General features: G+C 41.9%; 1 protein-coding gene across 8 annotated transcripts in view; it reads left to right on the top strand.

Annotated features, from left to right (window-relative positions):
- Positions 1-25221, top strand: part of ST3GAL3 (ST3 beta-galactoside alpha-2,3-sialyltransferase 3) — a 219288-nt gene that overhangs the window by 19151 nt on the left and 174916 nt on the right. For all 8 annotated transcript variants that reach the window (XM_039474161.2, XM_039474163.2, XM_039474162.2 and 5 more), the window contains exon 2: positions 10692-10839. In XM_039474161.2, the coding sequence (XP_039330095.1) occupies positions 10722-10839 (118 nt within the window). In that variant the 5' untranslated portion in view covers positions 10692-10721. The remainder of the gene's footprint in view (positions 1-10691; positions 10840-25221) is intronic.

Consider the following 25221-nt stretch of genomic DNA (forward strand, 5'->3'; position numbering starts at 1 on the left):
ACTACAGGCCTTCGCCACCACACCTGGCTACTTTAATTTATTTATTTATTTCTTTTTTGTGTGTGTGTGTGTAGAGACAGGGTTTTGCCATGTTCCCCAGGCTGGTCTCAAACTCATGCCATCTGTCTGACTCGGCCTCTTAAAGTTCTGGGATTACAGGCTATTTTATTTTTAAACAAACTCTTCGTTGGTGTTACTGTATTTGAGGCACTATCCTGATAAATGCTAGTGATTTAACAGACCTAAGTTATAGGTTCTTCTTTTAAATTGTATGCTAATTATCTGCAGAGACAGAAAAAGAAACAAGATGTTTTCTTTCTTTTTTTTTTTTTTTTTTGAGACTGAGTTTCGCGTTGTTACCCAGACTGGAGAGCAATGGCACGATCTCGGCTCACTGCAACCTCCGCCTCCTGGGTTCAAGCAATTCTCCTGCCTCAGTCTCCCGAGTAGCTGGGACTACAGGTGTGCACCACCACGCCCGGCTAATTTTTGTATTTTTAGTAGAGACGGGGTTTCACCACGTTGACCAAGATGGTCTCGATCTCTTGACCTCGTGATCCACCTGCCTCGGCCTCCCAAAGTGCTGAGATTATAGGCATGAGCCACCGCGCCTGGCCCAGAAACAAGATGTTTTCTAAATGCTATGATAGAGGTGAGTTTAAGATGTTATGGAGCACAGTCATGGTGTAGGGCTGTGATTAAGGAAAGCTTCCTGAAGAGCTAACACTTGAACACAGTCCTAAAATGTGAGTGGCAAAGAAGGCAGAGAAAGGCTCTTAACCACCTCACAGTTTCAGGGGCTGTATAAAGGTCAGATTGCAAGAGGACTGTAAAGTGTCCAGTGGATTTGGCACTTCAGAGGTCAGTAGGGGCCGGGCGTGGTGGCTCACACCTGTAGTCCCAGCACTTTGGGAGGCTGAGGCAGGCAGATTGGGAGGTCAGGAGATCGAGATCAGCCTGGGCAACATGGTGAAACCTGTCTCTACTAAAAATACAAAAGAGAATTAGCTGGGTGTGGTGGTGCGCACGTGTAGTCCCAGCTACTCGGGAGACTAAGGCAGGAGAATCGCTTGAACCCAGTAGGCATTTGCCACCATGCCCAGCTACTTTTCTGTATTTTTAGTAGAGACGGGGTTTCACCATGTTGACCAGGATGGTCTCGATCTCTTGACCTTTTGATCCACCCGCCTTGGCCTCCCAAAGTGCTGGGATTACAGGCTTGAGCCACCGTGCCCGGCCAAACAATTGTTTATTGAAGTCTTGCTATATGCTATAAGATGATGGCAAAACCAGACACAGTTTCGGCCCTGGAAGGAGAAAAGGGAGGTCGATATTAATGAAGTAATAACATTAATGGGGGCATTTCTCAAGTGAGAGAAGTGCACTAAGGAAAGAAATGTGATTCTATGGTAGAGTAATAAAAGATTCTTGACAGGGAAGGGGCAGCATACTAGTGATTAACTGATCTGAAGAATCAGTAGGAATTAACTTGGTAAAAAGTGAAGGTGATGGCTGAATGGGAGCAGCATTCAGAAGGCAGATGCCTGCAGAAAAAGCCATCAATTTTAACAAGAAATGCTGTGTCAGAGATGAAACTAAACCCATTCCTCATCTTTTCTTCTTGCTTCAGACGTAACTTTGAAAAATTGTTTATGCTCTCTTTAGTCTCATCCCTTCCCCAAACTTCACATTGTTTTGGGTTTTAGGTGTCTCAAATGTTTGTTGTTGTTGTTGTTTGTTTGTTTGTTTGTTTTCCGCAAAGACCCATTCCTCCTCTTGAATATTAAGTGCCTTTTTCTATCTGTGTCCTAAACCTTTTTCAATTTGGTGAGTCCACGTTCAGGTTTGTTACATGGGTATATTGTGTGATGCTGATATGATCGATCCATGTACTAAGCATGGTACCCAACAGTTCGTTTTTCAGCCCTTGTGCCTTTACCCCTTATCCCCATCTAGTAGTCTCCAGTGTCTGTTATTGCCATCTGTATGCCCATAAGTACCCAGTGTTTAGCTGCCACTTATAAGTAAAAGCATGTGGCATTTGGTTTTCTCTTCCTATGTTAATTTGCTTAGGATAATGGCCTCCAGCAGCATCTGTGTTGCTGCAAAGGACCTGAATTCATTCTTTTTTATGACTGTACCCTGCTTCTTTTTAGTGGAGAATAGTGTTTAAAAACCAAGATCTAGGTACTAGATGTGCTTCATGCTGTTGAGATATGACTGCTGCCAGGCTCTTTCTGTGGGAAGAGCTAAAGAATATATGTGTTGGGGTTGGGGTTGGTGGGCACAGTGGCTCACGCCTGTAATCCCAGAACCTTGGGAGGCCAAGGCAGGAGGATCATTTGAGCCTAGGAGTTTGAGACCAGCCTGGGCCGCATTGCAAGACCCTGTCTCTACAACAAATTTAAAAACTGTTAGTAGCTGGGTGTGGTGACTGGTGGCATGTGCCTATGGCCCTAACTACTTGAGAAGCTGAGATGAGAGGATCGCTTGAGCCCAGGAGGTCATGGCTGCAGTGAGGTATGATCATGCCACTGCACTCTGGTCTGAACGACAAAAACTCTGTGTTAAAAAAAAAATTATATTTGTCTATACACAAAATGTATACACACTCTGCACGATATTTATTTTTATATCTTTATATACATATACACACATACACACACATATATATTTATGTATTATTATTATTTGAGACAGAGTCTCGCTCTGTTGCCAGCTGGAGTGCAGTGGCACAATCTCGGCTCACTGCAACCTCTGTCTCCCGGGTTCAAGTGATTTTCCTGCCTCAGCCTCCCAAGTAGCTGAGACTACAGATGTGCACCACCACACCCAGCTAGTTTTTGTATTTTTAGTAGAGACAGGGTTTTACCATGTTGGCCAGGATGGTCTCCATCTCTTGACCTTGTGATCTGCCTGCCTTGGCCTCCCAAAGTGCTAGGATTACAGGCATGAGCCACTGTGCCTGGCCCTATTATTATTATTATTATTTTCGAGACAGGGTTTCTCTTTGTTGCCCAGGCTAGAGTGCAGTGGCATTATCTCAGTTCACTGCAACCTTCACTTCCTAGGCTCAAGCGAACCCCCACCTCAGACCCTTGAGTAGCTAGGACTACAGGCATGTACCACCATGCCCAGCTAATTTTTAAATTTTTTTGTAGAGACAATTTTTTTTTCTCTTTTTTGAGACAGAGTCTCAGATTCAAAAAAAAATTTACATGTGTATATACACACAAATGTACACACACTATCTGCACTATATTTTTTTATATCTTTATATACATACATATACACATACATACATGTACATATATATACATGCACACACATATATATGTATTATTATTATTATTTGAGATGGACTCTTGCTCTGTCACCCAGGCTGGAGTGCAGTGGCATGATCTCGGCTCCCTGCAACCTCTGCCTCCCCAATTCAAGCCATTCTCTTGCCTCAGTCTCCCAAGTAGCTGGGATTACAGGTGTTCGCTACCATGCCCAGCTGTAGAGACAATTTTTTATAGAGAGTATATTTCCTAGGCTGCTCTCAAACTCTTGGGCTCAAGTGTTCCTTCTGTCTTGGCTTCCCAAAGTGCTTTACAGATGTGAGCTGCTACGTGGATTACAGATGTGAGCCGCTATGCCTTGCTATATATTAAAAAACATTTTTGAGGCCGGGCATGGTAGCTCACGCCTGTAATCCTAGCACTTTGGGAGGCCAAGGTGGGTGTATCACCTGAGGTTGGGAGTTCAAGACCAGCCTGACCAACATGCAGAAACCCCATTTCTACTAAAAATACAAAATTAGCCAGGCATGGTGGCGCATGTCTGTAATTCCAGCTACAGGGGAGGTTGAGGCAGGAGAATCACTTGAACCTGGGAGGCGTAGGTTGTAGTGAGCTGAGATCATGCCATTGTACTCCAGCCTGGGCAACAAGAGCAAAACTTCATCTCAGAAAAACAAAAAACATTTTTGGCCCTTTGGGAGGCCAAGGTGGATGGATCACCTGAGGTCAGGAGTTCGAGACCAGCCTGGCCAACATGATGAAACCCTGTCTCTACTAAAAATACGAAAAATTAGCTGGCATAGTGGTATGTACCTGTAATCCCAGCTACTCAGGAGGCTGAGGTAGGAGAATCACTTGAACCCAGGAGGTGTAAGTTGCAAGGAGCTGAGATCGTGCCACTGCATTCCAGTCTGGGCAACAAGAGCAAAACTCCGTCTCAAAAACAGTAACAAAAACATTTTTTAAATGAATACCTCCAATCCCAATACAAGTCAAAAGATAGATGCTAGTTTTCCCTTTCCTTATTTGTAACTTTCTTCTCCATCATTGGGAAATCTTGTTCCCATTAACTGCAATAAATTTATTTATCTGGTCAATCCCAAATCACCTGTTGCCACACCCTAGACCCCTCACATGGATTAATACCCCTCACTCCCCTTTCACCCCAAGCATGTGTGACTCTCCCTAAAGCCTATTGGTTTTTAGATTAAATTATTTAGAAAGGAAGGGATAGAGGGAGCTTATTTCCTTTTATGGGTGCATGATACCTATTTTGTGGATGTACCATAGTTTATTCAATCCCCGTTGAAGGACATTTGGAGTACATTGAGTCTTATTCTGTTATGTTACAAGTAGTGCTACCATAAGTGGCCATGCACATAAGACGTTTTGTATTTTTAATCAGTGTAGCTTTGGAATAGTTTCCTAGAAGTGAGACTATTGGGTTAAAGGGTTAAAAGCATGTATAATTTTGTTAGATATTTTCAAATCTTTTCCGCCACCAGTAATGTATGAAAGAGCCTGTTTTTACCCTACAGCCTCATTTGTAGAATGTGTCAGACTCTTGTCCTAGTGGTGAGTTTGAAATTACATCTCTCACAGGATCTTGGGATGCTGTTCTCCTTTTCTGGGAGGCTTTGGCTTCTTTTAAGCTCTTTTTTGCTCTTTTGTATGTTGTCTACTTTGCGGAAATTAGTTTCTTCCTTCGGGTTTATTCTACTCTTGGAATTTGAAGACTTGTTTTCCCTAAAGGAAAATCACAAAATAAAATAGGTGATTACTTCAGCCCTCTCGCTGTTGTGTTTGTTGAAAGAATGGGTACATCTGTTGACTCACTGACTGTTGTGTGTCTGCCAAAGCCTTGGGCTGTGGTCAGTGTATGGCTGTGGCAATTCAGCATCACATCTGCATTCAGCACAGGAAGAAGGAAACGGGTGGTGCCAGCCACTTCTGCCCCCTTCTAAAAGAAAAGAAAAATCTTTCTAAGAACCGCTTCATTTGCCTTTTGTGGGCAGGCTACTTACAACTTAAAGTTTCAGTTGTTTTCAGTGGGAAGTTTGGACAAGGTATATAGCTCTTTGCGCTTTTAGAAATACAAGTTTCTGATTTTTTTTTTTAGTGTGTGAGACAGAGTCTTCCTCTGTTGTCCAGGCTGGGGTGCAGTGGTGTGATCATGGCTCACTGAACTTCAAACTTGTGGGTTCAAGCAGTCCTACTATCTCAGCCTCCCAAGTAGCTGGGGCTATAGGCCCACGCCACCATGCCAGGCTGATTTTTAAATTTTTTCTGGAGACAGGATCTTACTGTGTTGCCCAGGCTAGTCTCAAATTCCTGGCCTCTCAAAGTGCTAGGATTACCATGCCTAGCCATCAAGTCTCTGATTTCTATTTCACTTTGAAATTTTTATATATTTACTTTTATAAATACAAAAATTAAAAATAAATATATGGATAAATAAATACCTTGTCAGAGTATTCCATCTGAACCCACTTTTCAGAGATAATTATTGTCAGTAGTTTGATGCATATTCTTTTATGTATGTACTTGATACTTAGTCTTAATTTTTTTTTTCTTTGAGATGGTATCTCACTTTGTCACCTGGGCTGGAGAGCAGTGGTGCAGCCTTGGCTCACTGCAGCCTCAACCTCCTGGGCTCAAGAAATCCTCCTGCCTTAGCCTCCCAATTAATTGGGCTACAGGCACATACCACCATGCCTGATTAATTAAAAAAAAAATCTTTTTGTAGAGACAGGGTCCTACTGTGTTGCCCAGGCTGGGCTCGAATTCCTGGGCTTAAGTGATCCACCAGCCTTAGCCTCCCAAAGTGCGGGGATTGCAGGTATGAATCATGGCACCTGGCCCTTAATCTTAATTTTAAGATATTGTCATTTTTGTTTGTTGTTGCCAGTATGGGGCCGTATACATACATACTATTCTACAGCTAGATTTTTTTCGCTTAGCAATATGCCCTAGACACACTCCCTGTTAGTACATTAGATATGCCTCACTCTTTCCAGCTGGTACATGATATTCTATACTGTTATTCTCCTGCCCTCACAGATCCTTTATTCACCTTCTTTTCTTCTGCATGCTGGCTGCTGGTCTCTGTTACCTGCATCATCTGGGCTTCCTTGCCTTCTGACTTCTAGCCGGGATCAGCTGATAAAAGGCCCTGACAGGAGATCTGAGGGCCAGTGGTGGGAGGAGTCAGACTGGTTTATCCCTGACCCCTTGCTCCTTGCCAGGGTTCTGGTAGCAGCTGTGCTCATTGTCTGTGATCACTGCTCCTGTAGGGTAGCCTCTCTTCTCCAGCCAGCTCTTGCCCTTTTGGGTTGAAGGGTAGGAATAGCTTCCTGCTGTTGCTAGTCCCTGGATGCTTCTCGATCCCTTGTTGGTTCCTTTACACCCTGCTTACACAACTATAAAAAAACCCTGTCATTAAACTTCCTTCAGTTTACTCCTTTGCATCTGCCATCTGTTTCCTGCTAAGACCTCAACTGATGTGACCAGGGAGATTTACCATAATTTAATTATTGGATTCCCTATTATTGTGCATTTAAACTGTTTCTAGTATTTTGCTGTTATACTCAGAGTTGCTAATGAACGTTCATGTACATGTTCTTTTTAATATTTGTTGGAGTATTGTTTGAAAAAAGGTCATAGGAATAGAAAGACTGGGTTAAGGTATATGAATATCGTAAATTTCAATAGATACTTCTAAATTGTTTCCAAAGGAGTCTACCAACTTACATTTCTATAGTGTGTTGATTTTTTTAAGTAGTAAAAAATTAATGGAGGCAATACTTATGACTTTATAACAAATAGGCTTTTTTTTTTTTTTTTTTTTTTTTAAGAGACAACATCTCTTTTTGTTGCCCAGGCTGGCGTCTAGTAGCATGATCATAGCTCAGGGCAGCCTTGAACTCCTGGGCTCAAGTGATCTTCCTGCCTCAGCCTCCCAAGTAGCTGGGACTATAGGCATGTGTCACCATGTCCTGCTAATTTTTATTTTTTTGTAGAGATGGGGTCTTATTGCATTATCTTGCCCAGGCTGGTCTCGAACTCCTGGGCTTACTCAGTCCTCCAGCCTCGGCCTCTCAAGGTGTTGGGATTATAGGTCTGAGTCACCATGGTGGGCCCTGTGACAAATAAATTTAATTCAGAAATGTAGAAAGGGAAAAGTAAAAGTCCTCCCAGTCCCATCTGCTTATCATCATCCCATCTTATTCCCTAGAGGTAAGCACGCTAACAGCCATGTACCTCGTCAGGCCTTTCTCCCATTTTTATAGTTACATGCCTAGCATAGACTAAATTGAGTACATTTATATATGTGTAGAAAGTAAACTCATTCATATAAGTATGTATATGTATCTCTCTATTTGAAGAACCTATTTCTAGACTCCGTTCTCTTCCATTGACCCATCTGTTTTTTCCTGTGCCAGTACCTATCTATCTTAGTAATTACAGCTCTGAGTTGGTTCAATATCTGGCAAGGCAGATTCTCATCCCATTATTTTTCATTTTAAGAAGTTTCTTGGCTCTTCTTGGGCATGAACTCTTCAGGTTATCATTAGATTCAAGTTCAGAAAATTCATAGATTTTGACTAGAATGAAACTGAATTGATAGAAAGCTCACATTTCAGGAAAACTGACATATTTCCAATTGAGTCTTCTCACTTAAGAACCTCTTTTGTCTCTTTATTTACTCAGATATTTTATGTTCTTTAGTGAAAGTCTTGCCCATTTCTAGCTAAGTTTATTTTTAGTTATTTTATAGATTTTGTTGCCATCATGAATGGAATTTTTTCACGTTATGTTTCCTTCCTTCCTTCCTCTCTCCCTCCTTCCCTCCCTTTTTTCCTTTCTTCTTCTTCTTCCTTTTTTTTTTTTTTTTGAGATAGAGTCTTTCTCTGTCACCCAGGCTCGAGTGCAGTAGTATGCTCACAACTCACTGTAGCCTCGACCTCCCGGGCTTAAGCAATCCTCCTGCCTCAGCCTCCTGAATAACTGGGACCACAGGGGCATACTACTAGGCCTGGCTAATTTTTTAATTTTTCTTTTTGTAGAGATAGGGTCTCACCATGTTGCCTAGGCTGGTCTCAAACTCCAGGGCTCAAGCAGTTTTCCTGCCTCAGCCTACCAAAGTTCTAGGATTCCAGGCGTGAGCCACTGTACCTGGCCTACCTTACATTTTCTAACTGGTTATTGCTTGTATGATTTTTTAAAATGTGTTGACTTTTGTAAATTAATCTTATAATCGCCTACTTTACTGAACTTACTATTCTAATGATTTTTTAGTATCTTCTCTTGGCTTTTCTAGGTAGACAATTATATTATCTGTAAATTATAATGTTTTATAACACCATTGTTAATATTTATACATAATTTTTTTTTTGAGACAGACTCTTGCTCCATTGCCAGGTTGGAGTGCAGTGGTGCAGTCTTAGCTCACTGCAACCTCTGCCTCCCGGGTTCAAGCGATTCTGCTGCAGCCTTCTGAGTAGCTGGGACTACAGGCGTGCACCACCACTCCCAGCTAATTTTTGTAATTTTAGTAGAGATGGGGTTTCACCATGTTGGCCAGGATGGTCTCGATCTCCTGAACTCTTGGTCCACCCACCTTGGCCTCCCAAAGTGCTGGGACTACAGGCGTGAGCTACTGTGTCTGGCCATTTTTTTTTCCCTTGTGTCATGTTGTGGTTGGGATATTTGATTGGGGTTGGTGGGGCACCTGACCCAGGACAGTCTTCTGGGCTAGTGTTAACTTTTATATTTAAGTGTACCAGCTATACATCCTTTTACATCAAAGGATGTACAGCAGGTACAACAGCAGGGTGGGTGAATTCCAGACAGGCCTTGAGAATAGAAACAACAAGGCAATGTTCAGTCAATAGAAAGTACAGTGACTAGAATGTAGGGCACAGATTAGGTTGAGAGAACCAAGAGGTGGATTGGAGAGTAAATTGAGGTTCCGTCAGAAGTTTCTAATTACTTTATTCAGAGGAGTTGAGAATTGAATGAAAGAGGTGTTAGGCAGAATGGCCCTTTAAAAATATCCATACCCTAATCCCTGGAACCTATGAATTTGTTACTCGACGTGGCACAAAGGACTTCATAGATAAAATGAAGGTTATGGGCCTTCAAATAGGGAGGTTATCCTGGATTATTAAGGTGGGCCCAATGTAGTCACATGGGCCGCAAAAAGCAAAGGAGTTTCTCCAGCTGGAAGAGAAGGAAGATACGGTGGAGGGGGAATTTGGAGAGATTCAAAGAGTGAGAGGGGCTGAAGGGGACCCCATGGAAAGCGTGGAAAGGACTAGGGGGTGAAGGCTGGCCCCTGGTGGATAACCCGCCAGAAAACGGGGGCCTTGACCCTACAGCTGCACGAACTGAATTCGGCCAACAGCCTGAGTGAGCTTGGAAGTGGATTCTCCAGGACCTCCAGAAAGGAACACAGCCCTACCAACACCTTGGTTTTGGCCTTAAGCAAAGGACCGAGCTGAGCCTCACCATACCCAGATTTTGGCCTTCAGAACTCTGAGATAATTTTGTGTTGTTTTAATCTGCTGAGTTTGTGACATTTTGCCACAGCAGCAGTAGAAAATGAATGCAAAGGGTTTAAGCAAGGATATTGTCAGATTTTGTGTTATTAAAAGACTTCTTGTGACATGTGGAAATGGATTTGGAGAGTATAAATCCATATTTATTTATGCCATTATTATTCCCATTTTCCAGTTGAACAAACTGAAACACTTTAATTTACCAAGGTTATATTATTGGAACTGGAATTCAATTCTGATTTCCCATCTTTAAAACCTATATTTATTATTTTATTGGAAATAGTGAAGGCAAGACTTAATTTAATATTCTACCTGGTAAAAAGAGAGAGAGGAAAGGGGCTCAGAGAAGTAGTAGAGAGTGTCAGGAAGGGAACGTGAAAGGAAAAGGAGGGAACAAGAAAGTTATCAGAAGAAGACAGGGAGGTGACAAGGTGCTATTCACTTGGGCTGTATGCTTCGGAAGTTATCTGCTGTCCTTTCCATTAATTGGGGCAGGGAAACGTGTTTGTGGGAATGCTGTGATAGCACAAACTAGGGTAGTGATCATGGGAAGGGGTTATGATTTGACGTTTATCTGGGAGGCTAGAATTGCCAGAACTAGTCAGGGACTGGATGTCGGGGGTTGGGGTGGGGAAGCAAGGGTGACAGCTGCTTTCTGCCTTGGCACTGGCTGATGATGAAGCTGTTTCTTGAGATGGGGATGAGCAGATTGGAAGGTGTCATGATATAAAATTGATAACTCTAAGTTGTTCTTCATTTGGAAATTCTCTGTATAGATACTTTAAGAGAGAGTATATCAGTAAGATGAGTGCTTTGTCTTTTAAGAACTAAACTTTTTCTCTTTTAGGTCATGTAGGAAATCATAAATCATGTGAAGATGGGACTCTTGGTATTTGTGCGCAATCTGCTGCTAGCCCTCTGCCTCTTTCTGGTACTGGGATTTTTGTATTACTCTGCGTGGAAGCTACACCTACTCCAGTGGGAGGAGGACTCCAGTAAGTATAGTCACTCTAGCTCACCCCAGGAGAAGCCTGTTGCAGGTCAGTTACTGGTTTTTCATGTGGCTGCAGTGCGCTCATATTCTTCAGAGATGGGCAACGAGAGTAAACTGAACATTTCTGGGACTTAGGCTTAGAAATTGCCTGACTTTTTAACTGTTTTTTAAAAAAAACTGCATGCCATGGCAAATCTCAGTTCCTTTTACAGACTTGGTGAGAATGTGCTATTCTTCAGTAAAAACCCAAACTGTATTCATGCTTCTAGGTCTTGAATGCTTTTGTTCTTTCTAATTGCTGTAGCATATTGTCACTCTATTTTGGCATATATTGCCTTAGGGATTAGTATTGAAGTTAGTTTCCATCTGCTCTTAAAACATTTGTCTTTACCTTTTCCTTGAATTTTCAACATAATATTGTCTCTGTTTTGTCTTCCCTAAAGAAACCTTGTCTACTGAATCTTTGTAGCCCTTGCTGCTATTGAACTTGCACCCGACTACAATAATGGTTTATTTTCCCTACCCAGTAACTCCTCATTTTTTTCTTCTCTTGGTGCACTTGGTCTCGCGTGTTATATCGTGTCTTCCACCTCGTCTGAGTCTCACCGATTTGGTTTCTGTTTACCTGACGTGGCCTGTGTTTTGCTTCTAGGCTTGCAGTTGAAGGGCTTATGTTGATCGGCACCAGCCTTTACACATTCTTTTCTTGGCTGTAGCTTAAATTATCACACAGTGACCATAGTGGTTTTCTTTTTGGTTGTTTTGTCTGACTGTTATCTGAGCTTGGTGTGGGAAATAATATGAAATCAGAACAGAGTGGCCTGTTTTGAACTTCAGTGATGTGCTTTTCTTAAAATAGTTTTATTTTTACCCGCATCTACCAGATACCAGGGTAGAACTCACTTGAGAAGAGAGCCAGTCTCTAGGTATGAGGTTAAAGTGAGCTGCAGTGAGTTGGAGGAAGCAGCTGGCACTTGGCCTGCTGTTGTTCTGAGACCCTAACGTGGGAACTGTTACAATGAAGAGCTCATTTATTTCTCCTGTGGCTCAAACTACTGAGACACTTTCAAGTCAGTTTTTAAAATATGGTGGTATGTCCTTATTTTTTGTTTTATGTAGAATGTTTATGTGCCTTTTAAGTGCTTACCTTATAATTATCACTAATTACTTGTGTTTCAAAAATTTACTTAAATTTATCTGCATTGACATTTTTAAAATCTAGGCGACTACCCAGGATAAGGAGTGTTTATATCAGTCAAGTGCAGAATTCTGTCCTTAGAGGCATTCACTGTCTGTATTGGTAGTGGGAGATCCATCTGTATCAAAAATATAGATGAAAATGTGTGTGAAGAACAGGGGTCTTTTCTGCTAAGAGCTACTGACCTATAGAAGACAGAAGCAAGGATCAGATAAGATTTTCCTAGATCAGTAGGGAAGGGAATTAACTTTATGGAACTCATTGTGTGTCAGGCATGAGGCTAGACAATTTACAAATATAATTTCAGTTACTATAATTCTTACTACAGTTTTGTGAGGATGCCATTATTATTCCCATTTTCCAGTTGAGCAAACTGAAACACTTTAATTTACCAAGGTTATATTATTGGAACTAGAATTCAATTCTGATTTCTCATCTTTAAAACCTGTATTTATTATTTTATTGGAAATAGTGAAGGCAAGACTTAATTTAATATTCTACCTGGTAAAAAGAGAGAGAGGAAAGGGGCTCAGAGAAGTAGTAGTGTCAGGAAGGGAATGTGAAAGGAAAAGGAGGGAACAAGAAAGTTATCAGAAGAAGACAGGGAGGTGACAAGGTGCTATTCACTTAGGCTATATGCTTCGGAAGTTATCTGCTGTCCTTTCCATTAATTGTTAGCTGACTAACCAGTATGTACGGCTTTTCTTTATTTTATTTTATTTATTTATTTTTTTTGAGACAGAGTTTCACTCTTGTTACCCAGGCTGGAGTGCAATGGCGCGATCTCGGCTCACCGCAACCTCCGTCTCCTGGGTTCAGGCAATTCTCCTGCCTCAGCCTCCTGAGTAGCTGGGATTACAGGCACGGGCCACCATGCCCAGCTAATTTTTTGTATTTTTAGTAGAGACGGGGTTTCACCATGTTGACCAGGATGGTCTCGATCTCTTGACCTCTTGATCTACCCGCCTCGGCCTCCCAAAGTGCTGGGATTACAGGATTGAGCCACCGTGCCCGGCCTATTTTATTTTTTAAGACAGTGTCTCTCTCTATTGCTAGGCTGGAGTGCAATGGTGCGATCCTGGCTCACTGCAACTTTCGTTTTCCAGTTTCAAGCAATTCTCCTGCCTTAGTCTCCCGAGTAGCTGAGACTACAGGCATGTACCACCATGCCTGGCTAATTTTTTTTGTATTTTTAGTAGAGACAGGGTTTCATCATGTTGGCCAGGATGGTCTTCATCTCTTGACCTCGTGATCCGCCCGCCTTGGCCTCCCAAAGTGGTGGGATTACAGGCGTGAGCCACCGTGCTCAGCTTACAGCTTTTCTGTTATTCTGACTCCCAAGCCTTTTAGATGTTTGACTTTGAATAGGTTGTTTAGACTATGTCACCATAGTGTATTATTTTCTGTGCTGTAATATCAGAGAACAGAGTAATAGGACCCACCCTGCATGGCTTACCAAGTCAGATGGGTCCTCTTTTTTTTTTTTTTTGGAAACAAGGTCTCATTCTGTTGCCCAGGCCAGAGTGCAGTGGTGCAGTCATAGCTCACTGTAGCCTCGATCTGCCAGGCTCAAGTGATCCTCCTGCCTCAGCTGCCTGAAGTAGTTGGGACTACAGGCTCACACCGCTATTCCTGGCTAATTTTTGTATCTTTTGAATGGATAGGGTTTAGTCATGTTGCCCAGGCTGGTCTCAAACTCCTGGGCTTGAGTGGTCTGCCTGCCTCAGCTTCCCAAAGTGGTGGGATTCCAGGCATGAGCCACTGTGCCTGGCTAGAGAGGATTCCTTTACTCAGTAACAGAGTCAAGCTGAAGGACCATCACAACCCAGATGAATGTTAGGTTGTGAAATTTCAGCTATGGTTTAATAATACTGATGGTGATAAGATGAAATAGTAATTTATTGAGTATATACTGTATGTCCGTACTATCGCAGGGTCTTTATATTCAGAATCTCATTTGATCCTCATAGTTTTTTTTTTTTTTTTTGAGACAGAGTTTCGCTCTTGTTACCCAAGCTGGAGTGCAGTAGCACGATCTCGGCTCACCGCAACCTCCGCCTCCTGGGTTCAGGCAATTCTCTTGCCTCAGCCTCCTGAGTAGCTGGGATTACAGGCACGCGCCACCATGCCCAGCTGATTTTTTGTATTTTAGTAGAGATGGGGTTTCACCATGTTGACCAGGATGGTCTCGATCTCTTGACCTCGTGATCCACCCGCCTTGGCCTCCCAAAGTGCTGGGATTACAGGCTTGAGCCACTGTGCCCGGCCCGATCCTCATAGTTTTTATTGGTTATTTATTATCCTAATTTTACAGATACAGAAACAGAAACTGAGGCTTCAGAGAGGCTATGTATTCAAGAGTTTGTATGCCTTTCATCTGAGGAGGTTGAGGACATTCCCAGGTTAGAAAAAGAAATATCTTTAGCATTACTTTTTCTTAATTATTAAAATATGAATAAGTTACTCAGATTACCTATTGGAATTTCTTCATGGTAGGAGGAAGAGGCTAGAGTTGTTCTTTGTTTTTGACACGGGGTCTCACTCTGTCACCCAGGCTGGAGTTCAGTGGTGTGATCTCAGCTCACTACAGCTTCAACCTCCTGGGCTTATGCTATCCTTCCACTTTAGCCTCCCAAGTAGCTGGGACTACAGGTGTGCACCACCACGTCCAGCTAATTTTTCAAAAATTTTAGAGATGGAGTTTCTCCATGTTGCCCAGCCTGGTCTCAAACTCCTGAGCTCAAGTGATCTTCCCACCTCAGCCTCCCAAAGTGCTAGGATTACAGGTATGAGCCACTGCACCTGGCCTGAGGCTAGAGTTTAGTATTATTATTAAATTATTCATTCAATAAGCAGTATGTTCTTATTATGGTCCATGTACTGTTCTGGGTAAACTGGCTCTAAGCTGAACATAGGCCTTCATGCTCTTAGCCTATAATGTGAGAACAAAATAAAACAATTATTATAATATATTGAGTTCTAAAAGAGCAGTCTTTGTGAAATGCTGTGTTGGAGCATAGAATTCCTTCCAGATAGAAAATTTATGTTTTCATTAATTCCAAGGTGTATTGTAGAGGGCTACAAACTGCTTTGTCTTGGGCAGCTTAGAGACACATGTGACCTAGGCTTGATCAGGTTACCAAGACTTGGGTCAAATGCCTAATGTGAAAAGCTTCAAGTATGAGATTAGTCTAGTTATCAACCTGTTTTTAAAAGTACTGTAGAATTATTATACATGTAGTATGATAAAAATATAGATATACCTACATAGATACCTATATTTTTAATACATATTTTAATTAATGAACAAATCACCAGTCTCTGGAGTTAGAAAGAGTTGGCTGTGCTTGTTTCTTCAGCTCCAAAATGAAGATAAAAGATTGATTTCTCTTTGCTCTGATGCTTTGTTTAGGTCAGTACCTTCTATAGGAGTTGGGTAGTTGCCTCTTTGAAATGGCCCTTGTTTATTTCACAGTGGTCCATTTCCTGGAAGCTTTGCATACTTTTATTAATTTAAAATTTTATATATTTCTGCTGGGTATGGTGGTTCACATCTGGAATCCTAGCACTTTGAGAGACTGAGGAGGGAGGGTTGCTTGAGGCTGGGGGGATTACTTGAGGCCAGGAGTTCGAGACGAGCCTGGGTAACATTGCAAGGCCTTGTGTCTACAAAAATTTTTTTAAAAATTATCCAAGCATGGTGGTGCACACTTGTATGGCATGTGGTCTAGCTACTCAGGAGGCTGAGGAAGAGGATCAGTTAGGCCTAGGATTTCGAGGTTGCAGTGAGCTATGATCACACCACTGTACTCCAGCCTGGGCAACAGTGTAAGATCCTGTCTCAAAAGAGAGAGAGAGAGAGAGAGAGAGAGAGAGAGAGAGAGAGAAGGAAGAGAAGGAGAGAGGGAGAGAGGGAGAGGGGAAAAGAGAGGGGAAAGGAGAGAGAGGAGAGGGAGGGAGAGAGGAAGGTGAAGGAAGGATATTCATTTCTAATTAATAAAGTAGATCTTTTATAGGATTAGTTTCCATTGTGAGACCTTTAAAAATTCATGACTAAGCGAGGTGGCTCATGCCTGTAATCTCAGCACTTTTAGAGGCTGAGAAGTAGGAGAATTGCTTGAGCCCGGGAGTTCAAGACCAGCCTGGGCAACATAGGGAAACCCTGTCTCCACAAAAAAAATTAAAAATTAGCTGAGTGTGGTGGTACATGCCTATGGTCCCAGCTACTTGAGAGGCTAAGGTGGAAGGATCGTTTGAGCCTAGGAGGTCAAGGCTGCAGTGAGCTGTGGTCATGCCACCGTACTCCAGCCTGTGTGACCCTGTCTGAAATTTTTTAAAAATTCATGTTACTGTGTTAATCAATTATTACAATGCCCTTTGTGTTCTTCCCCATATTTATAAAAGATCATGACCGGGCATGGTGGCTCATGCCTGTAATCCCAGCACTTTGGGAGGCCGAGGTGGGCAGATCATGAGGTCAGGAGATCTAGACCATCCTGGCCAACATAGTGAAACCCTATCTCTACTGAAAATAAAAAAAATTAGCTGGGTATGGTGGTGCACTCCTGTAGTTCCAGCTACTCCAGAGGCTGAGGCAGTAGAATTGCTAGAACCTGGGAGGTGGAGGCTGCAGTGAGCTGAGATCACGCTACTGCACTCCAGCCTGGGCGACAGAGTGAGATGTCCCCCAAAAAAGAAAGGAAAAAATATTATAACTAGATAAATTAAAAATATGCATTCAAATTATAAAGTATACATTGTTGATCTGATTACCATGGAGAATACTCTCTGGCACATAAGCGAAAGTTGGATCATCTGATATTAGGAGGACATGTTGAAGTGAGTGTAATAGACATAGGATATTGTATTAACTCTTAGTTTTCTGTCTTAAAAATGAGGCAGAGGCTGGCATTCCCAGCCACGTTTCTGGCCTGTGGCTTAGGTAGGTACTCTGCTTCCCATGGTGAGGAAGTAAGTGGTATCAGAACTAGCCTTCTCTCTGTAGAAAGCTATAACACTAGACAAAAGAAATGAAGCAATTGTGTCAGCCCGTAGACAATAGGCAGAGTAAATTTCATTTCCTAAGAGAAGGAAAACTTGAGGTGAGCCCCACATTTGCTCCGTTTTCTGAAGACAGTTTGCCAGCCCTGTACTGTAAGTGGAGTCTAAACAGGCTGTGATGATTTTCCCTGAGCTTCTGAAGAGGCAGAGGTCAGAGTTTGGGCAGCTGAAACAGTTGGAGTCTGTGGGGTGGACCATCATAGGGTAGGGAATTGTTCAGCAAGAGGGTCTCAGAAATCCATGGAGGCGTTCCTGTGAGGCTGTAGCTAAGGACTGGCCTGTTATTTATACATGGGGTGAAACCACCTGAGGCGTACCACACAGAGAGCAGCTGGTGTGAGATGAATAGAAAAGAGATACTAGAGGTCAAGTACTACTGGGGGGAAAGCAATGCCAGGAACGCTGATGGTCCAGTCCCATCAGTAGAAAGATCTCATTAATACTTTGTTAACAACCCTGGCATCCAGCTGAGACACCAGAAAGGACATGCCTTATGAACAAAGATCTTACCCAAGAGTAAGATCTACTGTAGAACCACCCAAACAAGGCCTAAAGCCAACCCCCAGCAAGTTAGAGAGGCCAAAAATGCCATTGGCTTTCCTCAAAGTCACACTAATGATCCATACAAGACCACACAAGTTCAGGGTGATCAGGAAGTCATTGAACCACCTACTAAAATATAAGTTGACACCTTTCATAGGAAGATAATGGTATTCATTATATGTGTAATATCCACAGTGGCTAACATTCAAAAAAAGTTAACTGAGACATATAAAGAAATAGGAGAATATCCATATTCAAGAAGAAAAAAATCTATGGGTAATATGGCCTCAGTGTTTCACTTAGCAAAGTATTATGAATATATTTAAAGAATTAAAGGAAAATATAGTAGTGAACAATGAGTAGTCTCAGCAGAGAAATGGAATCCATAAGAAAGAACCAAATGCAAATTCTAGACCTGAAAAGTACAGTAACTGAAATGGAAGTATCACTTAACAGCAGATTGGATATAATGGAAGAAGCAGTGAGCTTGAAGAGAACACAATGGAAATTATCCAGTCTGAACCACAGAAAGAAAAAATACTAAAGAAAAATGAACAAAGCCTCAGAGACCTGTGAAACAATATCAGATAGTCTAATATATATGAGAATTGGGCAGGAAAAAATTACTTTCTTATTTTTTTGAAAATTAATTCCCCATACCTACTCATCTGAAGGAAAAATAAATGACTGAATACTTTCTAAATTTGATTAAAAACATTGACTTACAGATCCAAAAAGCTTAGCCAACCCCAAGAAAGATAAATATTAGGGGAAAAAAGTCTAGGTACATCATAGTTAAACTTCTGAAATCTAAAAACAAGGAGATGCTGCTGGTGGTGCTGCTGATGAGCTCATTCAATGCGGACCTGGTGCCTCTTGAGTGAAGCAGTAACTGAGGAGATCTCTGCCATTCCCTGTGGCCCATGAAATGCCAAGGGAGGTGTCAACACTAAGAACAATGATCCTATTAATTTGAAGGTGGTGGGGCAGCATGGTTCTGTGGTGTAGTTTGAGATTAAGAGGCATACACCACTTAGTAAACTAATGAAAGCCTATTGTGAATGAGAGGGTCTGTCAGTGAGGCAGATCAGATTCCCATGTGACAAGTGGCCAATCCATGAAACAGGCACACCTGCACACCTGGAAGTGGAGGATGAAAGTACCACTGCCATGTTCCAGCAGCAGACAGGTGTCTACAGCAAAGGAACTGTATTCCAGAACTCCATTCTTACAGAGCAACAGTACATTCTCAGTTAGAAAATTGCAATTTGGTTCTGCCACGTCCTGACTGTGGTGGCGCATGCCTGTAGTCCCAGCTGCTCGGGAGGCTGAGGCAGGAGAATCACTTGAACCCAGGAGGCAGAAGTTGCAGTGAGCTGGGATCATGCCATTGCACTCCAGCCTGGGTGACAGAGTGAGATTCTGTCACAGAAAAACAAAACGAAACAAAATAAAAGTCTGGCATTATCTACCTGGGCACAACGTAAGTCCTTCTTCATTACATGGGGTGCTAGTTGTAAAACTTTTCAGATAGCATTTATCAGTTGGAGGAAAATTCCTTCTTTTCCTAGTTTGCTGAAAGTTTTTATAGGAGTGGGTTTTAAATTTTGTTGAATGTTTTTTCTGTGGTTCTGTTAATGTAATTACATAGACCTGTACTTCTGTCCAATTGGCTACAAATTGGGGTTCCCAATACCCCTTCCTTTTGTTTGATTAATTTGCTAGAATAGCTCCCAGAACTTGGGAAAACATTCCCGTCTACTGGTTATAAAGAATATTCAAATTATACAGATAAACAGCCAGGGGCATGGCTCACGCCTGTAATCCCAGCACTTTGGGAGGCCAAGGCAGGTATGTCACCTGAGGTTAGGAATTTGAAACCAGCCTGACCAATACAGTGAAACCTCATCTCTACTAAAAATACAAAAATTAGCTGGGAATGGTGGTGGCCGCCTGTAGTCCCAGCTACTCAGGAGGCTGAGACGGGAATTGTTTGAACCTGGAGGTGGAGGTTGTAGCAAGCTGAGATTCGCCACTGCACTCCAGCCTGGGCAACAGAGCGATACTCCATTTCAAACCAACCAACCAGCCAGAGGCAGAGATACTTTGGGTGAAGGATTGGGAAACGGGCCCGGGACTTCTATGCTGTCTCCAGGTGTGCCTTTCTCCAGCACCTCCATGTATTCAGCAATCTGTAAACTCTCCAGACCCCCATAGCTCAGGGATTTTTATGGAAAGCTCGTTAGTATGCATGATTGACTAAATCATTGGCCATTGGTGATAAACTCAACTTTCAGCCTTCCAAACACATTGTTCGTTCCTCTGGTAACCAGCCCTCATCATGAGAGGCTGTCCAGGAACCCACCAAGAGTCACCTCATTAGAACAAAAAATGCTCCTGGAGCCCTGTCTCAGGAACTGGGAACAGAAACCAAATATGTATTTCTTGCTATATAATAATATTACACAATATATAAAACTCAATTGTGTTTCTGTATACAAGAAGCACAAAAATAGAAAATAAGATTAAACAATTATTTGCAATAGCATCAAAAAATAAGATACTTAGAAATAAATCTAAACACATGTAGGACCTCTACACTGGAAACTATAAAAATGCCACTGAGAGGAATTAAAGATCTAAATAAGAGATTAAATAAAGACAACTAAATAAGGAGAGATTTATGATGCCTATGTATTAGGAGACTTAATATTATTAAGACACTCCCCCCTGCCAACTTTTTGGTGTGTGTTTTTGTTTTTGAGACAGGGCCTGGCTCTGTCATCCAGGCTGGAGTGCAGTGGCGGGATCACAGCTCAATGCAGCCTCAACCTCCCAGGCTTAAGTGATCTTCCTGCCTCAGTCTCCTAAGTATCTGGGACTACAGGCATGCCTAGCTAATTTTTTTTTGAGACAGAGTCTTAGTCTGTTGCCCAGGCTGGAGTGCAGTGGTGTGATCTCGGCTCACTGCAACCTCCGCCTCCCGGGTTGAAGCGATTCTCCTGCCTCAGCCTCCCGGGTAGCTGGGCCTACAGGCACGTGCCACCATGCCCAGCTGATTTTTGTATTTTTAGTAGAGATAGGGTTTTACCGTGTTAGTCAGGATGGCCTCAATCTCATGAACTCGTGATCCATCCACCTCGGTTTCCCAAAGTGCTGAAATTACAGGCATGAGCCACCTCATTCAGCCTCAGCTGATTTTTTTGAAAAAAAATTATGGCTGGGCATGGTGGCTCACCCCTGTAATCCAGGCACTTCTCGAGGCTGAGGCAGATCACCTGAGGTTGGGAGTTCAGGAATAAACCCCGTCTCTACTAAAAATACAAAATTAGCTAGGCGTGATAGTGCATGCCTATAATATCAGCTACTTAGGAGGCTGAGGCAGGAGAATCAATTGAACTCGGGAGGCAGAGGTTGCAGTGAGCCAAGATTGTGCCATTGCACTCCAGCCTGGGCAACAAGAGTGAAACTCCATCTCAAAAAAAAAAAAAAAAAAAAAAATTATAAAGAAAGGGTTTTACATTGTTGCCTAGGCTGGTCTTGAACTCCTGTCGTCAAACAATCCTCCCACCTTGGCTTCCCAAAGTGTTGAGATTACAGGTGTGAGCCACCTTGCCAGACCTATTTTTTATTTTTATGTTTTTTATTTTATTTTTGAGACGGAGTCTTGCTCTGTCACCCAAGCTGGAGTGCAGTGGTGTGATCTTGGCTTACTGTAATCTCTGCCTCCCAGGTTCAAGCAATTCTGCTTCAGCCTCCCAAGTAGGTGGGATTACAGGTGTGGACCACCACACCTGGCTGATTTTTGTATTTTTAGAAGAGACAAGGTTTCACTATGTTGGGCAGGCTGGTCTCAAACTCCTGACCCCGTGATCTGCCCACCTCGGCCTCCCAAAGTGCTGGGATTACTGGCATGAGCCACTGCTCCTGGCCTGTGTTTTATTTTTATAGACAAGGTTTTGAATTGTTGCCCAGGCTGGTCTTGAACTCCTGGCCTCAAGTGAAGGTCCTCATTTTTTCAAGACTGATCTATAGATTCAATGCAATCCTAACTAAAATTTCAGCAGGCTTTTTTTTTTTTTTTTTTAAAAAAAACCTCAATAGCTGATTCTGAAATTTATGTGAAAATACAAAGGATCTATACTAGCCAAAATAATTTTGGAAAATGGAAGTAAGAGGGGTTACACTACCTCACTTCAAGTCTTACTATGGTAATCAGGACAATACAGTATTGGTGAAAGGTCAGTAGACAGACTAGAGTCCAGAAATAGACCATGCATATGTAGTTAATTGAATTTTGGTAAAAGTAATAACATAATTCAGTGTGATAGGGAGTCTTTTCAACATGTGCTAAATAACTAGATATCTATATAGAAAAATAAGGAGCCACAATTCCTACCTCACACCATATACAAAAATCAAATTTTAAGTGGATCATAGACCTAAGCATAAAATTTATAGAAAAGGAGAAAATCTTCATGCTGTTGGGGTAGCACAAAAACCATTAACCATAAAAGAAATACTTATCAGTTGTATCCATTGAGATTCTTTTTGCTCTTCAAATTGTTCCATCAAAAAAATAAAAAGCAAGCCACACACTGGGAAGGATATTGGCAAGATACATTGGGCAAAGGACTTGGATCCAGAAGATATAAGGACCTCTTACAACTGTATAAGAAGGTAAACAACCTAGTTAAGAAGTTGACAAAGCACTTTTGGGAGACCAAGATGGGAGAATCACTTGAGCCTAGGAGTTCAAGATCAGCCTGGACAACAGAGTGACACCTCATCTTAAAACAACAACAACAACAAGAACAATGACCAATGAGAACCTTGCTATGGTTTGAATATTCTAGTCCCTTCCAAAAATTCATGTGTTAGAAACTCAATCCCCAGTGTTACAGTGTTGGGAGATGGGGTCCTTGGGGAAGTGATTGGGTCATGAGTGTTCTACCCTCATAAATGGATGAATGCCATTATAAAAAGGCTTAATAGAGAGAATTTGGTCTCTTTTTGCCCCTTCTGCCTTCTGCCATGTGAGAACACACTGTTTCTCCTCTCCCATGGATGCAGCGTTGAAGGTGCCCTCTTGGAAGAGGATACTGGGGCTTTCCCAGACACCAAACGTGCTAATGCTTTGATGTTTGACTTCAGAACCTCCAGAACTGTGAAAAAATAAGTTTCTTTTTTAAAAATAAGTTACCCAGTCTCAGGTATTTTGTTATAGCACACAGAGTGGATTGAGTGGATTAAGACACATCTCAAAAGATTCAGCGTCATTAGACATCAGGGAGTGCAAATTAAAACCTTTAAAAAAGTGAGACTGGGTGCCATGAGTTAACGCTTATAATCCCAGCACTTTGGGAGGCCGAGGTGGGTGGATCATGAGGTCAGGAAATCGAGACCATCTTGGCCAACATGGTGAAACTCTGTTTCTACTAAAAATAATTTAAAAAAAATTAGCTGGATGTGGTGGCGTGTGCCTATAATCCCTCTTACTCAGGAGGCTGAGGCAGGAGAATTGCTTGAAGCTGGGAGGCAGAGGTTGCAATGAGCCGAGATCATGCCACTGCACTCTAGCCTCAAGAACAACAAAAAACACCTCAGTGAAATGCCACTTTACACTCATTAGAATTGTTGAAATTTAAAGATTGGCATTCTTCAATTTAGCAACTCTCTTGTGTTGTCAAATGGAATGTAAAATGGTGCAGCCACTGTGGAAAACAATTTGGCAGTTTCTTATAAAGTTAAGCATATATTTAGTACATGACTTAGCAACTGTACTGATAGATATTTACCCAAGATAAATGAAAACCTTTGCCTACAAAAGGAGTTGTAAACAAATGTTTGTAGCAGCTTTGTTAACAATAGCCGGGTGCTGGAAACAATCTAAATCCATCAATATGTAAGTAAAATAAATACACACCTTATAAAATAATATCCTGAAGTGTATTTTCCAGCTTGGATTCATTCTCTTCATCACATTCAGGTACACCTATCAAGCGTAGATTAGGTCTTTTCACATAGTCCCATATTTCTTGGAGACTTTGCTCATTCCTTTTTATCCTTTTTTCTCTAATCTTGTCTTCTTGTTTTGTTTCATTAAGTTGGTCTTTGACCTCTGATATCCTTTCTTCTGCTTGATCAATTCAGCTGTTAAAACTTGTGCATACTTGGTGAAGTTCTGTTTTTCAGCTCCATCAATTCACTTACATTCCTCTCTAAATTGTGTATTCTTGTTAACATTTCGTCAAACCTTTTTTCAGAGTTCTTAGTTTCTTAGCATTGGGTTAGAACAAGTTCTTTTAATTCCCAGAAGTTTCTTATCATCCACCTTTTAAAGCCTGCTTCTGATAATGGAACCCACTCATTCTCCATCAGGCCTTGTTCTGTTGCTGATGAGGAACTGTGATCCCCTATAGAGGGAGAGGTGTTCTGGTTTTGGGTGTTCTCAGCCTTTTTAGGCTGGTTTCTTCCCTTCATTTTTGATTTATCCATCTGTGGTCTTTATAATTGCCATCTTTGTAATTGGATTTCCGAGTGGACATCCAACTTGTTGATTACCAGCGCTGGAATCTGAGCAACCCACTGCGCCGACTAAAACAGCAGTGTTAAGATTGATGGTGCTTTTCTGACTCTGCACCAAGAACCGCCGCTCCAAGGCGCCGGCAAAACCGCCTCACCGGTCACAAGAGTTGCGCTGGCAACCTGTGGGGCTCCTCTGCTGGGAATCTCCTGGTGCGTGAGCAATAAGAATTCATCTGAAAGTGTGGCGTCCTCTTGTTCTCTGCGCTTTCACTGGGAGCTACAATCCCGAGCTGCTAGTGATCAGCCCTCTTGGATCTCTCCTATGTACAACTTTCAAAATTTCAAATTGTGTACTTTAAATTGATGCAATTTATTATATGTAAATTATTCCTTTATAAAGTTGATAAGAAAAATTAAATTATATAAAAGATAAATGTATTAAGAGAACATAAGCTATGTGTTCATTGTATACACATATCCACACATGCACACACACTCAATAAACAAAATAGAATGGTTGCCTTTGCAAGAGGAGAGACATTAGTGGAAAGGGAGAATAAAAGTGAAGACTTTATTTGTATTATTTCCGTAGGGTTCATTGCAACTCACTTGATATGGTTGGATAATTATTTCTGTATACCTATCAATTCCATGATAGGAGGATGGCCCATCTAAACACAAGGAGGAAGGCCCTCTAGGGAGCAGAATGGCCAAGATGTTCACTAAAACCCACAAAAAATTACTGTGGGAAATTAAACAATATTGAAATCAATTTACCATGTTCATGGGTCAGAAGACCTATTATTTCTAAGATTCTGAATCTCCCCAATGTGTTTATTTTATTTTATTTTTTGAGATAAGGTCTTGCTCTGTTGCCCAGCCTGGAGTGCAGTGGCACGATTTTGCCTTACTGCAACCTCCGCCTCCTGGTTCAAGTGATTCTCCTGGCTCAGCCTTCTGAGTAGCTGAGACTATAGCCATGCACTGCCATGCCTAACTAACTTTTGTATTTTAGGGTAGAGATGAGGTTTCACCATGTTGGCCAGACTGGTC

This window comes from Saimiri boliviensis, chromosome 11 (genome assembly GCF_048565385.1).
Source record: "Saimiri boliviensis isolate mSaiBol1 chromosome 11, mSaiBol1.pri, whole genome shotgun sequence".
NCBI lineage: Eukaryota > Metazoa > Chordata > Mammalia > Primates > Cebidae > Saimiri > Saimiri boliviensis.